Raw genomic sequence first — 16,833 nt, 5'->3', positions numbered from 1 at the left:
CCTGATATTTCAACTAAAACTGTAATTCAAAAATGTAACATAATCGTGGGATATTAGTGTACTCTGCAAAACTGCAGTCACGTGTGGTCATATTTCATTACCCTGGTGTCAAAAGAAGAAAGGCAAATCAGAAAATCTCACAAATGCAGTCTCATTTTTTTTAGTGTCAGCAGTGGGGAGGTGATTTTTTTCTTTGCCACATGAAAGGTCTGTAAATGGCATAAGTCAACATTTGCTGATTTTTATATAACCGCTGTTCTAGAACAAACTGTTAATTTGTTGTCAACATCAACTTTTGATGCAATATCATGTTTCTCTAATGAAATCTATGGGGCTGATATAAAACTATGAGTTAAAAAATTTGCAACAAGTGTCTAAAAAAGTGCACCTTTGTTATGTATCTGAGGCCTGATTTAATAATGCAGATGAGTGATGGGACACTGAGGTTGAACTGAGGGTCCACGGCAGGCTGTTGTCCTTTTCACTGCGGCCCACCATCCCCCAACACTCGATTCAAAGTGGAGGAGTGCAGCGTCACTCTGCAGCCAATACAAACTGTGTCAACAGCAGCCCCAGTAATTTCAGGAGGCAGGGGAGGTTTCTAGCTAAAGATGAGGCAGACAACCAGGGATCCCACCTCATCCATGAAACACAAACAACCTCTTTGAGGACATGTAGCCACCACGCTACTTCTTTTTTCTTCTTCTTCGTCTTTTTTCGGCGCAGAGATATGCGGGATGGCGTCACCAAACCCGTAGGAATTAATTGCAAAGTCAACAGGCAGTAGAGAGGAAGGCAGATCCAGAGCAGGAGGGGAAAGGAAAAATAAAATCAGAACACTACCGCTCCTGTGTCACAGCCTCAGGACTGCACCAGAAAGACTTTTGAAAGCAGTTATAAAAGTAAGAAAAAGGGGTCTTTCAATGGAATCAAATTGAGAGAAACTCAGTCACTTCTGAATCACATCTAATCACTTATACAAATGGACAGCTCAGTGAACATTATAAAAAAAGCCTTTCTGTTCACAAAGAAGGCTGAGAATAAGATTTCTGCTCTGCTGAAAATGCTAAACATGCCACTCAGGCCTCCAATTATGTCCCTTCAATTGCTTTCACAGCATGAAGTACTCCAATGATACCGGCAAACATCACAGAGTCTGCAAAACAAGTGTCTCAAGAGGTGCCCCCAGAGATAGCCTAAATTTAATGTAGCTATGTGCAGCATAATTAGTTCCGTTCCTGGTCCTGACACACTCACTTGAGTAAGGTTTAATCCTAATCCCACACGCAAAGTCTCCCAGGACACAGAGTTTTTTTGCTGAGCCACACGTGATATCAGCGAAAGCCAGCAGTTTGAAGCCAGTCAACGAGGATCAGGGAGTTTATCGTCCGTTAACCCAAAAAGACTCGCCAGGGACAGATTTGTTTTAGGACGAAGGACAAGACCTCAAGAGGTTAAGATGCCACATTAAAACCGTGAAGGTTTCCTGTTGTCTTACAAGTGAGCATCAATATAGACAAGCTTTACATTTTCAGGACGTTTCATTTACTTTGCATGTTTCTGGCCAGGCCAAGGTGAATGAAAAACAAAATGAGTTATGGTACAGCTTTGCTTTTATTTTAAAGATATGGACTTTGATTTGAAATATTTTTTGTTCTCCTTATACATGTCCATGCCCAGGAGAAATCCCTTACTTATATTTACTGTGTTGGCTAACAGAGCAAAGAGTCACTTCGCTAAAATGTTGGCTTACAGTAAAATAACTAAGCTGGAGACAAATTTATGAACTTATTTAATAACAAAATATTAAGTTGTGAATCAACAACCCACTCTAGATTGTAAAACGAGAAACCTAGAAAAAAAAAAAAAAACTAAAACCATTAGCAAACTGCTTTTTACTGAGATCAGTATCAGTATGTTTGACTTAAGTTCATCCCATCATAGAAGTGCAGTTTTCTATCTTTTCCTTCAGGAAGATTAACTTCCCACCCTTAGACTCCGCAGTCGCAACGTATGACTGGCGTGTGAATTCATTTTAAGGCTTTGTTCCTGCATTGAAACTGTTGCTGTGAACATTAAACCTCACGTATTAAATTTCAGCGCAAAACTATTCAGCCCCTCTTTGTGCTCATACAACCAGAAATGACTGTTGCGTGCCACAGAAAAGTGCTGTCAAAGTTGTAATTATAGGCTCAACTCAAGATGTGCCAATTGGTTCAAACTACTATGTTGCCACATCACAGAGAACAAAAAGTCGGAAGTTAGAAAAAACAGACCAAGCTTATTAAGAGACAGGGAGCCGTGTGCTGGCTGTCATCATCCTGTCGTTGCTGTAGACCAGGGATGTCAAAGGTTTTGAGGCACACAGCTAAATGAGAAGTGTATAAAGCTGAGGCAGAGCACTCCAGTTTATCTTCACTGGATTTTCTTCATTGCTACAGGACATATCTCTGTGTCTGTATGGATTCTGAGGCTCGGTATAATATGTTTTCTAGTTCAGTCATAAAAAAAAATAAAAAAAAAAAGAAAAAGGAGGAGTTTTGAAAGCTTTCAGTGTCCTGAGTATGTTTGTGAACCGCAATCAGCAGCAAGTGGATATTATTTCCTCCCTGGAATGACGATGTTAATTTCCTCCTGGCTAATGTCTTGGCTTAACTAATGAGGGATATTGAAATGGAGCGATATGAGTTAGAAAGTCACTGCACCAATCAAAGTAGCACAAGCACTGGAAACAACAATACTCTGGCCATTGCAACAGACAGCAAGTGAGGCGCAACAAAGGATAAACACTACTTAGCGGGACTTAAGCTGACTTTCTTGGTGTCTACTTTGTTTACTTTCACTGATTTTTTTTCTTCTTAAATACATATTCACAAAAATATCCACACTTTTGCTACTTCAGTTTCAGTTGCAGAAGTGTTGAGGATTGCATTCCTTCAATATCAGACTGATTTCAACTGAGAGACAAAGGACAACACAGGTCAGATCAGCTACAGATGACAAAAAGAACCTATATAGTAAAAACCAAAAAAATTTAAAAAAAATAAAAATTAAAAAACAAGGTAAAAATTTTGACTAGTTGGCAAAGACAAGAAAACTTTTGTTTTTACAGAAAGGAGGTCTTGGTGGTGTTTGTGAAAAAGAAAACCACACAAAACATGGGTAACAAGCCACTAAAACAAATTAAAAGGAGTAAAAAAAATAAACCTTTTTGAGTTACTTCCAGTATTAATCTTCTTCATAATATTGTTTTTGTTTAACTTCGCATTATGAAATGCATTGTTGCCTGCCTGACAGCCAAAACATGATTGAGAAGCTTGCTTTAATACAATTTCCATTCTTTAACATATACACACATATATAAAGTTTCTGCATCTGGATACAAGCTCCTGCTTTTCTATTAGCACTTTGCCACACAACATACACTAATAACCATTTTAAACCAAATTACTTTGTAGGACAGAAAGCAACTGAAACTGAAGTTTTCCAAAGTGCTTTATGTCAATTAACTGGAAAACTTCACACTGTGGTACGTTTCAATACTGATAAAAACAACAAAATGGTCCATATTCTGACAAAATTAAAAACTGTGCAGGTCATTATGTCTGAAATCAGCCTGTTCATTTTAACTGCCTCAAACTTCTGTTATGGTCCCGATGGTCCACTCTCTAAACCTAGGGTTTTACCCTGCTCTGCTATGTATTACGTTCATCCTGCAGGACCGATCACTCCTCTGTTGATTAGTTGTTGTTGTTGGGTTTTTTTTGTTTTTTTTTTTTAAAAGGGTTCTTCTGAAATTTTATAGGACAAATCTAAAATTCCAGAGACAAACGTAAGGTCTGATATATTGAGCTGCATGAATATAATTGACTTGACAAGATTTCAATAGGAGATTAGTATCCTGCTTTCGAGAGTCATTCATTTGGAAGTGCATACTTATTTATTATATTTGTGAGCAAGAGGCAGAGTGAGCTGTGGATAACATGAAGATGAAAACGTTTTGTTGATTCGTTAATTGGCAACACTGACTGTAATTTATATTCAAGGTGTGAACATCCGCAGGAATCTGCCTCAAGTGTCTGAGTGAAAGACAAACCCACAAACAAAAACCAGCCCTCGAGCATCGGTCCAATAAAAGAGAAACAGTGAATGAAAAAACTACCAAAAGCAGGAAGAGGAGGTGTGGACGTGTGTCTCTTTCCTTACCGGTTGGTCTGTTGGTGGAAGGGCCCCCGTCCTCCTGAGGTTTGCACGCGAGCATCTGTCTGTGCAGATGTAGCAGCTCTGTGGAATGTACAGCATTCCCCTGATTCACATCTCCCAAACCGCTGCCGCCGCCGCCGCCGACTTCCACCTGCGCCTCCAGCCTGCCACCGGAGGGTGCTTCCGGGGTCCTGGCCGCCTGGTCCGCTCCTCGACTGGGCCTCCTTTGCGGCTCACCTCTCGCAGGTACCGTCAGTCGAACTGAGGGCCGGTGGGACACGTCCAGCTCGTCGTCTTCGGGGATCGGGTTGTACCAGATCTCCCCTTCGTCGTCTGCATCGTTCTCCTCGGCTGGGTCCATGTTTCGACGATGAGGACACACTTTGGCCTCACCAGTGCTGACCTGAAACAAGCCACATGCAGTTTTCTGTTAAACTGTGAGGGGGAAAAAAATGAAACCGTGCCTGCAGCTGCGATGAATTTCAGTACTACCGTTTGACACTGAACTTGCTGATTTACCGTCTTGCCAAGAATCACATGAGAGGAATGGCACCGCTGTTGAAGCGCAATCTAAGATAACAGCCAGCAGCCATGAGTAATTATCGTGATTGGATTATTAAATTTGTGGGTTAAAGGTATACTATTGGCGTTATTATCATATTTGAAGTGACTCAGATTTTGGAATGACATTGCATGAAATAGAATCGGCAGTATATCATATTTGAACATCAGCAGCTCAGGATTTGTCTGTTGACGTAAAATCAAAAGTTTTTCCGGTGTTTGACTTGCTTTAATGTGAGCACTGCTGCTCCTGAGATCCTGTTTACTTTAACATTACCTGCATTTAACTACTGCTCAAGTCCCTCTTTTCTTCTTCTTCCAGACTTTGTTTTTTGGGCATGTGCCACAGTGTTTACAGGCATTATTTTAGGAAACCATCAGACAAGCTAAGCCCAAGGAGTTGACCACCAGGTACAATGACACAGAACTGTTAGCACAGAAGGGTAGGAAATCATTTTGGTGTAACTACAGTTGACTTATTTTAATGATGCACAAAAAAAATTTAAGGACACTTACAAAGAAAACAGTTTTTTTTTCTTTTACTCTTTAGTTACGTTTACCTTTCTGTGCAACAGTTGAGATGTAATACTGAAAAGGTAGAAGCTAACAAAGGGCCAGTTTGTGAAGAATCTGCTGGAGGGAGGTTAAAATGAGAATTTCATCACATCTCGACGTTTAATGTTTGTTTCTAATCAGTCCTCTCATCCACATTTCACAAATTCTGAAAGTTACCTGAAGCAGCTGCAGACGGACCGGCCGTGGCGTGGCTCCCCCCAAAGGCCTTAGGTGGTCTGGGGAGGGACTGGGAGGAGGAGGAAGCTGATGGGAGCCCTGGCCCTCTTCCTCAGCTCCCAGCATGCCCTGCAGCTCGTCCTTGGTGCACTGATTCTTGACCAGCGAGCTCTGCTGCAGCCAGTTGCGCTTCTTGGACACAGTGATGGTGGTGAGCTGTGGCCTCCATGACAAAGGCTCGGTGGCTCTGCCCGCCTCTCGGCTGTTAGTACAGGAGGTCTGGACAGTCTCAATAAAAGCTGAGGGAGCAACAGAGAGAAAACGAGAGTAAAGTAAAGGCTCATGATACAAGAAACTAAAAAAAGCTACTCGCTGGCAGAGGAATGCATTGAATCATCGCAGGGATCCTCACCATTTAAGTAATTACTGAGGTGAATGAGTTACCAGAAGCCAAAGTCAGAATATCTGTGTCAAGTCGAAATAAACATCTGCATCAAGAAACCACACTAAAATAGAGGTCATTACATTTTACAGATTCAGATTGACTGTCTCTTTTCCTCATATCTGGTATAAAGACACTAAAAGTCTCTGCTTCCTTCAATTTCACTGACAAGTTTTATGACTTTTGGATGGACTACCGTGAAGTTTATGACAACAATCAAACTTCCAATCACAGGTTTACACTCCTCAATAGCACCTAATTCTCTTCCTCCTTTTCCTACTCAGTGGCATCTCGTTTGAGTCAACGTCAGGAAGATGCGGGCTCTGAATTCAATAGGGAGAGGGGAGGGGTTTAGTACAAATATCTTCCGTCACAGGAACTTAGGAATGAAAAAAAATAAAAGCGAGGAACCTCTGCTGTTACAGCTGTAAAAGTGGAGCAGAGCGAGGAGGGTTTGTAAAGAGGCAGATAAGTGCAGCCAGTGGCGATATGTGCTCAGTGAAAAGGGCCAAATAATAAAGGCAGTGGTGACGTTGTCCCTTAATGTCCCAATGAAAGGAACAAAGAAGATCCTGCGTGAGTCCGTAGCTCTGTTTCAAGCAGACTGTAAGAGATTCTCTTCCTCGAAATCAAAAAGCACCTTAGCCTGTGGGTCAAATGACATGGTTTTCTTTTCTTTTTTTTTTTTTTTTAAGTATTATTATTTCATTCTCATATACACTGACAGAAGATGCAGCAGGAGAAAAACAAGTTGTGTGTGCGTGCATGAGTGTGAGGCAGTGCTGAGCACAGGGTCTTGCTCTGACTTGTAGAGCAGGCTCGTGTTTTGATCCCTGGCAGCTCCCAGACGAGCCCCTCCACACACTGTAATGACAACTTCTCCTTTCCTCAAGGAAATGCATTTTCATGCATGCCAGGCTAGCCAGAAAATTACAGACCTGGAGATTATTTTCACTTTACAGAATCGAGCGTTTAGCACAGCGATTTCAGTTCATACACATACCATTAAAAAGTGTGAATGAGTCAGAAGAAACCACTGTTTTTTTCTGCTATTATTAATCAGCAGTGATCCAAAAAAAGAGTAATGGAGTACGTTAAAAAAAAAATCACATGGTGTCAAATTACATAACTCGTACTTAATAGACTGAAAGAAAGGTATTTATCGGCTTGGCTGCTGAGAGGATGGGTTTACTTGAATTTGCTTTTACCTGGAAGTAAACCGGCTTCCCTGAACGTCATCTCAGTGTTTTCCGGAGAATCACAAGTTTGAAAAGCAACTGTCGTCTCGTCAACATCAAATCTGTAGTTGCCCTCAACATCACAAAACAAAGTGTCTTCTTCAACAGCTGCAAAGTTGAATGAAACTGATTTTGTGAAGGACGTCTGTCCTACTCATTCTAACTTGCTGCATAATATGAGTGTGTGCATTTGAAGCTGGTTTCCGAGGTAAAGAAAAACACTTCCGTGATCCTAGTGTTGACGACAAATCTAAACTTGTCTTTGAATTGTATTTAACCAAAATGCTGACGGGATGTGAAGCACATTTTGTAATGCATTTCCTTGTTTCTGTTCCGATGTGTCTCGACTGAATGGTGTTTGTACGGTCTGAGCAGCGGTGTTTGCATTAGCCTGGATTACGGCTGCTGGGGGGCCTGAAGCCCAGCAGTTGTAGCATGTGTCCACTGCTGAGAGAAAGAGGAACGTACATTATATTTCTTGGCGCTTTGCTGAGTCCCATGAGTTGATGTCAAGGCCTTAGCTGACTAATCTGCTGTGGTTTGTTTTCAGATGTTCTGGCCTGGTGGTTTCTTGTAACCCTTTCAGCTCAACTCTGTCTTCACGAAGTCATTTTCAATTATCTTATGAAATCAATTAGTGGAAATTTCTGGAAAGTATGCATTACAATAGAGCAATTTTGCTATTGCACATAATGTTCAAAACGTTTGGTACTTCTGATGAGATACCCTCAAGAAAAAAAAGTTATAAGATGAAGACATAATGTAATTTTTTTTTTACATACGTTAGATTTAAAGTTTATTCAGGTATATACAGAAATGTTCAAACATTTGGAGATAAATGTAAATTTTTACTGTTAAAACATGAGACAGAAAGACATGAAGAAGCAAGAGAAATAGTTCAGGACAGATGGACGGAATTATTAAAACCAAAAACCAACAACCAGAGCTAAAAATGCCAGCAAGATGGGAGAGGGCATTCTGGTGCGGCACTGCACAAACATGTAGTTATTCTGGATGGGAAATAGCACGCATGTCTTCAGAAGCACAAAATACTCTTTTATCTATGTGGATTTGTCAAAGGGGATCATTCACTTGTGAGAGAGTTCTGTCCGTTAGAGGTTAAATGGATATGCATACATTTTAGGACTCAAACTAAATATTTGTGTCTATAAGGTCTCTGATGTTCACCTGGTCAGTTCCTGGTTCAGTGACTTGATCATTTGATGGTGGTGGAAAAGCTGACATTCAAGTTTACCCTCACTGAGCCCCAAAGGCAAGTCTGACAAAAACTCTATTCCCATATCTTATAGATACTTTAGAAAATCACCTGCTTGTCTTCATAGCTTCAGTTTGTCTGTTTATGTCTGCTACTCTCATTTTTGTATTTTTCTTTAGTATTCTTCTGCAGGATTGATTTGTATGAGTTATGCATTAATTTGTTGCATGTTGAAATAGTGCATGGAAAAACTGCAATTAATATGTAAAGGAATACAAAAACTTCACAAAACCATAGCCATATTTGATAGTGACAGAAGTAGATTAAGAAAGCTCATTCAGTACATATTAAGAGACAATTGTCACTTAGGCTATATTTGCAAATATATCGGTAACTGATTTCAGGAAAATAAGCATCACAAAGTTTACTTAAATAAAAGATATATTTAAATGTGTTAATTTTGCTTTAAACTTAAAGACAAAAATAAGTTTTCTCAATGATATATGATGAAATATTTCTTAAGAAGTGACTTGCATGAAAATAGGAGTGGAAGAATATTTCAAGAAATATTGTAGAAGCATTAGTATTTTAAAAGACATGGGAACCAGCATCAAGCACAAACTGCTGCTTATGCTCGATCTGGCAGAGCAGAACCTGAGGAAAGGTGAGCTGGTTATGCGTGGAGTTCTTGTTAGCGTGCCATCTTTTTTAAGGGGTCTTTCATAACTGGAAGAGGAAGCGTGTTCCGACATGAACGGCATTCCAGACCACAGCTCCAGATTTACAGCCTGGCTGCCGTCTGCCTCCACTGTCACAGGAGCAGCACCTTCTCACACAAACAGCAGACCACCAGTCATAACCAATCAGTAGAGATTTCAGCCATTGTTACAGCTGTCAAAAATCAAACCATTTTGACACCACAAGTCCTGCACCTCTCTGCTTTTTACCTGAGACTGTCAGTATTTTTCGCTGCTGATTCGGGCTTACGGCGGATTATTCATCCTGATGAGAAACAGACAGTGGAATTTCTTCGTCTGCTTTTCCTAGAAAAAAAACCATCTTTAAACAATCATTGAACTACAGATGCAAACTGAAACTTTTTTGGCAACAAAACAAAAAGAAAGCCAAAACATTTACCATGATGTTTCACATCAATACCAACGACGAGTACCCTTGTTTGAGTTATTAGTAAAAATCTGATGTTTGGAGAGCTAAGGTTATAAGTAAACCTTCAGCTGAAAGTCTTCTTTAAGCAAAGATTTGAAAACTTATTTCCACCTTTTTTAAGCAGATGTTATTTTTATGATTTAAATTTTCATTCTGTGACATTAAACTGACAGTTTTTGGGGTGTCTGAATAACACAAACACTTTAAGGATCTAATCTTTCATTTAGAAAAAGTTTGATCCCTGATTTTCACATTGTTCAAGAAATTCTTGTGCAATGTTTTCTTTCATTTAGGAAGGGAACATGTCTTTTTATCCTTTAGATATATTCGTATTTGAATGGGACAAAATTTTCTCTTTTGTGATACAATTATTCCATCACTGAGTTTCTGTGAGGCTGAATAAGTCAAAAGAGGCAATGAAAGATCCAGCATCAGACATCAAACAAAATATTTTTTAAGATGTGTAAAGAAGGACTTCAAAATGATACTTTCTGATGCTGCTTTGCCAAGAAAGAAATAAGTGGCTGATGACCTTCAGCAGCACAAGTTAAGTTCATTTTAGCACACAATGCAGAGCAGAAGAGGAGCATTTCCATGAAGGAACCAGCTCATCCTCTGTGGCATCGTGGTGTGAAGAGCAATTAAAACTCACACCCCTGACCTGAAGGAGGTAACAGATGGTCAGAGCACAAAATACAACGGTGCTCATCTGTGTGAGAATATTAGGAGGAAGAAATAACAGAGAAGGAAAGGAGGCACGTGGATGGATAGGGAGGAGCATTATAAGTTTGTTCAAGATGCCACAAGGAATGCAGACTTAAAAAAAAAAAAAAAAAGAAGACAACCGTTTTTTTTCCTTGGACGTGTTGGTATGGACCTGTGCCATGTTGATCCTGACAGTAAACCCAATTATATTCATTTCTAAATCTACTGTGTGGTTGAATCTTTCCACCCTCTGAGACAAAGCAGCTGATCCACTTTCCCATAGGCTTCTCCTTTCTTTCTCCAAGTTCCTTCTTCTTCTCTATTGATAAGAGTAAAACGCACACCAGCTAGTTTTCTCCTTCATACAGACAAAACTTTGTGTGTACAGACATTCAGAGTCCCCTTCAGAGAGGAATCCTTGCTTTGTGCCATACATTCCTGTTTAGAGTCATTCAAATGCAAATGAGGATTCTCAATGTAGATTGTTTTTTTTTTTTTCCCCCCCCTTTTTCACCAGGGCAGAGCCGAGATCGTCCGGGGTTGCATCACATGTCAACACTTGCATCCCGCTGAGGCGTCCTGGCAGCACTGCCGATAACGCTAATATCACTTCCTCTTCAATACTTGTCTTGAAGGCCAAATTCTTCTCTATGTTTTAGCTCTTTCAGTTATTTTCTTGTCCCATTGTGTTTTTGAAAAACTGATGAAAAATGCTTTAGGTGGAGAACCATACAATCTAAAGAAAGGCACAAGACAGCGAGTGCGACCTAATTACATCCAAAATATAAACAAAAGTTAGACAAAGTTATATAAAATCCTTCTAACAAACATAAATTGGGTAGCTTTAAAGCGTAAAAGATACAAGTGTATCTCGCCCCAGTCTTTACAAAGCGGCACGCACATCTTACAAACACACACGTTATGAACTCCATGCATCAAGTTTCTCCTGCTTCACCTGATCTCTCTTTAGAACTGCCATCCTCCATAAATCTGTCCAGGTACAGACAAATCATTATGCCTTCACCATCAGCTGTTTTTTATGTGTAGGGGAGAAAAAAACTGCACTTCAGCAACAAGGTTTCTGGCACAACACAGAAACCAAAGGCCACATCATTCTGACATGACGTGACAACAGTTGACGAGGATTGAATTACACCTGCAACCACATCTGCATGCAGGAATTAATACCAACAAGATACTGAGCAATGCTGCAGAGCTGAACAAACAGAAAGTACGCTAAACTACAATGTGTCTTTTAAAGTAGAGTCTAGTCGGGAAAGAGAATAATGTTGCTTATTTGCAAAAACGAAAACATGAGTTAACCAAAGAAGGCAAGCTACGAAATATAAAAACAGCTTTGTAGGTCTTGATCAAATGCTAAAAAAAATATTCACCAACAAGCTTCAGTATGCAGATCACTACTGGGCCTTCTCAGATGTTTTCATATATCAAGAGTGGTGGACAGGTTATAAGCAGATACTACAGGAAGATAGCAATCAAGATGGAAAAGTTTTCCAGATCAATAGTGACAATTTTTTTATTTCAATATAGTTCTGTTGATAAATAATTAGAAAGGTTTACAGTGACAGGCAGGGTGACAGAAAAGAAAGAAACTTGTTTCCAGTTTCAAACGTTTCAGCTAAGTCAAGTTAACCCCCTGTCAGCTTTAGTTTTATGTTAACAACACTTTCAAATCCTCACTTTTCTGTGCTTGTGTTGCACCTACAGTTACTCTATATTTCAAATTGAATTAAACATTCATTTGCCACATTACAGAGATCCCTATTTAGCCTGCTACTGAAAAAAATGCAAGTTCATAAACTTGTGTACAGATTAAGAATGCGTATTACATAAAATAAAATAATAAATGCATTTCATGAGCAGCTATTTTCTGTGTGTATCACATCTACAGTTATTGTCAACATTAAGTTTAAGGGACGCACTACTCCTGAAGTTTCATCCGGCCAAAACATGAGACTTTGATACTACAGCAAAGTACTTCTACTGCTCCCCCACAACCAATACAACTATAAATCCTCAAAACTCCAAATAGAAACATGCACGTCTACAATTTGCATGTGCACAAAATCCCTCACACTTAAATATAGATATGGAGTGGCACACTTAATTATGGGAAGAGTTTTTAAGCAGTAATGAAAGAACAAGTCAGGACAGAATTAAATTAGCTCATGTCTTAACAAGTCAATCTTTTGTCCAAGTGGTTTTTAATTGCCTATAAACACTCAGGGGGAGAGTTGCTATTTTAGGAAAAAGGCAAACTATAAAATTATCAGCATTAATCAAGAATGACTAATTAACTCAGTTATAGGTTTTAAGGATGAAACAATCAGAGGAGCTTGGGAGTTTCTCTACGTGTTTGTAAATGGCTTGTTTTAAGGTGCACAGACAAGCTCAGAGTTGACTTTAATAAAAAATTGATCACCCTCCATTTCATTCATTATTAGTTAAGAAATAAGTGGCAAAAAACCAACAAGTTAAACAACAGGAGAGACGATGAAAATATTCAACCAATAATCTCCTTCAAAAGTAAGTTACCACAGAGTTGCCCAAATGATTGGAGAGGACAGCATCAAGACAGACCACCTCCCTGAGTCACGCACACACACATTATACACACACACTTCCACCACAGAAAATAGCTCCAGTGGCTTCTCTCCTGCTTTGGATTCCTCTGGCCACGGCTGTGGAAAAGTTCAGTGGGGACAGAGAAAGAAAACTCAGAGCAAAAACGAGGAGGAAAAAACAGGAATTTAGGGGTGCATGGAAACTAATATCTGCGAAAACTTCTTTTAACCGTAAGGCAGGAAAAGACATGGCTGTAAATGTGAAGCAATGCTAACGCAGCAGTGGCAGAAAGTTAACAGAGTCTATGTCTGCTCAGCAGTCACACGAGTCACACTCTATTTCTAGCAGTCAACAAGAGTCTGTGCACATGGAACATCAACTATTTACTCTGGTAAACACGGTCATCACACACAGGCACAGGCATGTAACCTGGCACTCACAGACAGTGCATTCAAACACATGCACACACTACCATGAAAGAAAATGAGTAAGTGTTGGAATATTGTTAAAGTAATTGATATCCTTCATTCCATTTCCAGATCCTCTGCTACAGATACTAGAGTAAAGCTTTCCAAATACATTTTCTCACATGAATGCTGTCGTGTTGTTAAATCAGATCAGTATATGCTGTCTTAAGATGTATTCCAAACCACTGAATAAACTTTAAAAGTGTGTTAAACACATGTTGATATTTCACCAACAGATGAATATGAAGACAAATACTGGGAAGTGTAAAGAGAATGCTTTATAAAGTACTGTTTTAAATGTCAAACATTAACTTTAAATCTCAACTTTCAGGACAACAAAAACTGCAATCCTGTTTTGTTCAAAATCAGAACCCCCCCCCCCCCCCCCCCCCCCCCCCCCCAAAAAAAAAAAAAAAAAACAACTTTTGAATATTCAGCTAAATAAATGTATTTTTCAAGTTGGTTTACTGAGGAAAATGAATCCTTATATTTCAATACATGCAGAGTATACCAACAACCGGAGCACCTGAATAAGTGACTTTGGTGCACAAAATGAGATTACAGTAAAATCAGTGGTTTCATGATGCAGATGACTTCACGTTTTAACACCTCATTACAAATTGTTACAGATCATCACCAAACAAACAGAAAATCTGCTTACATCTAATTCATGATCAAATGATATTACACAAACACAGACATACAAACCCCACCACCAACACCACAACGAACAGTCTAGCAGGAGAGTGAGTTAGTTGTTACTGAACTACACTGTGAGTGATCTGACCTATGACCTGATGTGCTATTAATTCAGTGTTAAAATGCACCTAAATTAGTGTAAAGGACAGAACCCGCCACCGGTTAGAGAATCTTTAAAAGGAAAGCAAGAGGTCTGAGGTTTCTCGTCCCTTTGCTTTGCATCCAAAAGAGGAGTAGGAGTGCAGGGTGGACCGCCACCAGACGGAGTTGACTATGAGTGGAGGATGATAATCAGACGATAGGAAGGAGGGTGAGAGGTCTCTGACTGAGAGAGTCCACAGGAAGCCGCGGCGTGTAGCCTTCCTACCTGGCTGCTGCTGGAGCGACGGGGACTTGACTGTGGGTGACTTGGTCTTGATAGATTTAATCCCTCGGCTGGATGACGAGACACCTGGCTTACTGCCACCAGGATTTGACAGGGGACAGGGTCGGTCCTGGTTCTGGCCTCCACCACGAGGCAAAGACGAGCCTTCAATGCGCTGCTTCATCTCTGAAGACAGCAAGCGGCCCTTGTGCATCCACTCCTGCATTTTGTTGACAGTTACACCGTGACCTTTGTTGAGCGAGTTGGTCACCTGCGCTCGGACTTCAGTCGACTCCTGCTTGACGTCCTGGCCCTGCTGCGCCGCCGCCTCAGTGTTGCTGTCTGAAGAACCAGTGAGGCTGTTGACAGAGCCACTGCTCTCATTAAACTGCTCGCCTTGGTCTTCTTCACCGCCGGCATCTTGCAGCAGCTCTTCACTGCTGATGGCACTAAAAAGCACCTGCAGGTCAGACTGCTCACTCGCTCCTGCGCCTTCAGCTCCTTCCGACTGTTTTGTCACCGCTGCACCGTTAAAACAGATTTCTACACTGTGAGGTCCAGCGGGATGAACGCAGGATGAGAGTTGGCTTGGATATCTAATCGCTCCGTCACTGGCAGATCGCAATAACGTGGGTTTTGTTTTGATCACACACAAGTCCATCATGCTCTTACTGTTCAGCTTTCCTTTGAACCCTGACTCCAGGCTGCCGGTGAGACAGAGCAGGAGCGAGTCAGTGTCAGACACCTGCTGGGGGCTGTTGTCCCCCCCAGAGGACCATGAATCACTGTCCATGTTTTTGACGGACAACCTGGAGCACAGACTGTCCCGGGAGTGACTACTACAGGAAGAAGTGGCCTGCTGCTCAGTTAAACCACCACTAATCTGCTGCACATCCAGGTTGATATCATTCATAGCATTGATAAGAAGATAATAAGCCTCTTTCAGCTGATTCCTAAGCCTGTCTGTTTCCTGGGCACTGTGACTGTCTTCTGCCTGTCCTTTATCGGGACTGCGGTGGGTGAGCTCTGTAAACTCTGCTCTGTCACCGTCCGTTTTGGGTCTGATCGTTTCATAAAAAGGCAATATCTCGTTATCATAATAATCGTCTTCCTCGCTGTCTAAAGGATGCCTGCGAGACTTGTGTGTGGCACACAGGGATGTCATGTTATTGTCGCATATTTCCAACTCTGTGGGGAAGAAAGTGGGGCTCTGCGGAGCACCTTGAGTCCCCCTCACCTCTCCCACGAAGTCTGGCTCGTAGCTCTCGATACTTCTGATTAGGACGTTTTCCTCCGTGTTTGTTGACATGCGGTTTAGGAGTTGTGCGCTGTTTGGCGAGGTGGGACCGCTGTCAAAGCTCCAGTTGGCGTTGTTTTCCTGCTCAGCCGCTACAGTCCCTGCCATGTGCCCCGGGTCCCCTCTGGCTCTGAGCTCCGGACCCTCGCCGGCAGGACCCTGGCCCTCCGGAGGCTTGCCGCCCCCCACATGAGTCTGTGTCTGAGCTCGGTACAAAACGTGGTTTGAATTGTCCCCGAACCCGATGGAGTCTCCGACGCGACACTGCCTCGGAACCGACAGCAGGAGTCTGGTGTGGACATGTGGCCCCCGGAGAGAGACCCTGGCTGTGAGTGTGTCAGTGGATACGGGACCCTGGGGGTTTCTATCGCCCTCCCCGAAGGAACTCCCACCCAGCTGCCCGTCTCTTTGAAGTGGGACCCCCAGGAGCTGCTCATTAACCCGAACCCTGCCCCCGCTGCCGGGCTCCTGGGGACTGGAGCCGGTCAGCTCCGGGACTATCATCACCCCCCCGGTCTGCACCATCGCCCCATCCACACAATTCTCGTACGTGCTCATTCTCTCGGTGGTGCAATCGAGCCCTGCCAGCAAAACTACCCCGCGACCGAGCTCGGAGTCCCGCTGCAAAACTTTTTCTTTACCTTCGTGGCCCCCATTCGCCGGAGCAGCAGAGCCGAATCCACCGCCGACCGTCGCTCCTTTCTTGGATTTCTTCCCCCGGAGTTTCGCTAGTAAAGTCCTCCGCAGAGGATCAGCCATTCCTTTTCCCCCCAGTTATTTCCTCCCGGCTTCTTTCAGCACGCGGGCTCCAGGGGGACACGAGCGGCTGGGGTCTCCTCGCTCGCCGCGGTCAGAGCTCGCCGGGCGGACGGACTCGTCTCCATGCTCCGCTGTCACCTCGGCTCTGCCTCTCGCTCCTCTCACTCCTGCTTCACTTGGCTGAAGTGCACCACCTCTCTCCCTCTCCGCTGCTCCGCACTCACACTTCGCCTCGGTCTGAAACTCCCTCCCTCTTTTTCCGCTCTCCTCTCTAGCGCCTCACCTCATCCTGTCCTCATGTTTGCAGCTCAGACGCTTGGAATATTTTCTCTCTTCAAAGTTCAGAGACCTGGATCATAAATTGTTCAGACAAAGTCACATAAAAGCTTCTCGGTGA

At 42.1% G+C, this 16,833-nt stretch overlaps 1 protein-coding gene across 1 annotated transcript in view; it reads right to left on the bottom strand.

The window, feature by feature from the left end:
• The window catches only part of syde2 (synapse defective 1, Rho GTPase, homolog 2 (C. elegans)), a 50,602-nt gene extending 33,998 nt beyond the window's left edge, over positions 1–16,604 (bottom strand). Inside the window, exons 1-3 of the mRNA XM_030083334.1 lie at positions 14,384–16,604; positions 5,497–5,795; positions 4,207–4,606 (exon numbers count right to left, since the gene is read on the bottom strand). Coding sequence (XP_029939194.1) covers positions 4,207–4,606; positions 5,497–5,795; positions 14,384–16,436 — 2,752 coding nt within the window. The 5' untranslated portion in view covers positions 16,437–16,604. The remainder of the gene's footprint in view (positions 1–4,206; positions 4,607–5,496; positions 5,796–14,383) is intronic.
• Positions 16,605–16,833: the final 229 nt, after the last annotated feature.

Source organism: Salarias fasciatus, chromosome 23 (assembly GCF_902148845.1).
Source record: "Salarias fasciatus chromosome 23, fSalaFa1.1, whole genome shotgun sequence".
Lineage (NCBI taxonomy): Eukaryota > Metazoa > Chordata > Actinopteri > Blenniiformes > Blenniidae > Salarias > Salarias fasciatus.
Note: the sequence above shows the minus strand (reverse complement) of the source record. Positions and strands in the feature narration are given on the sequence as shown.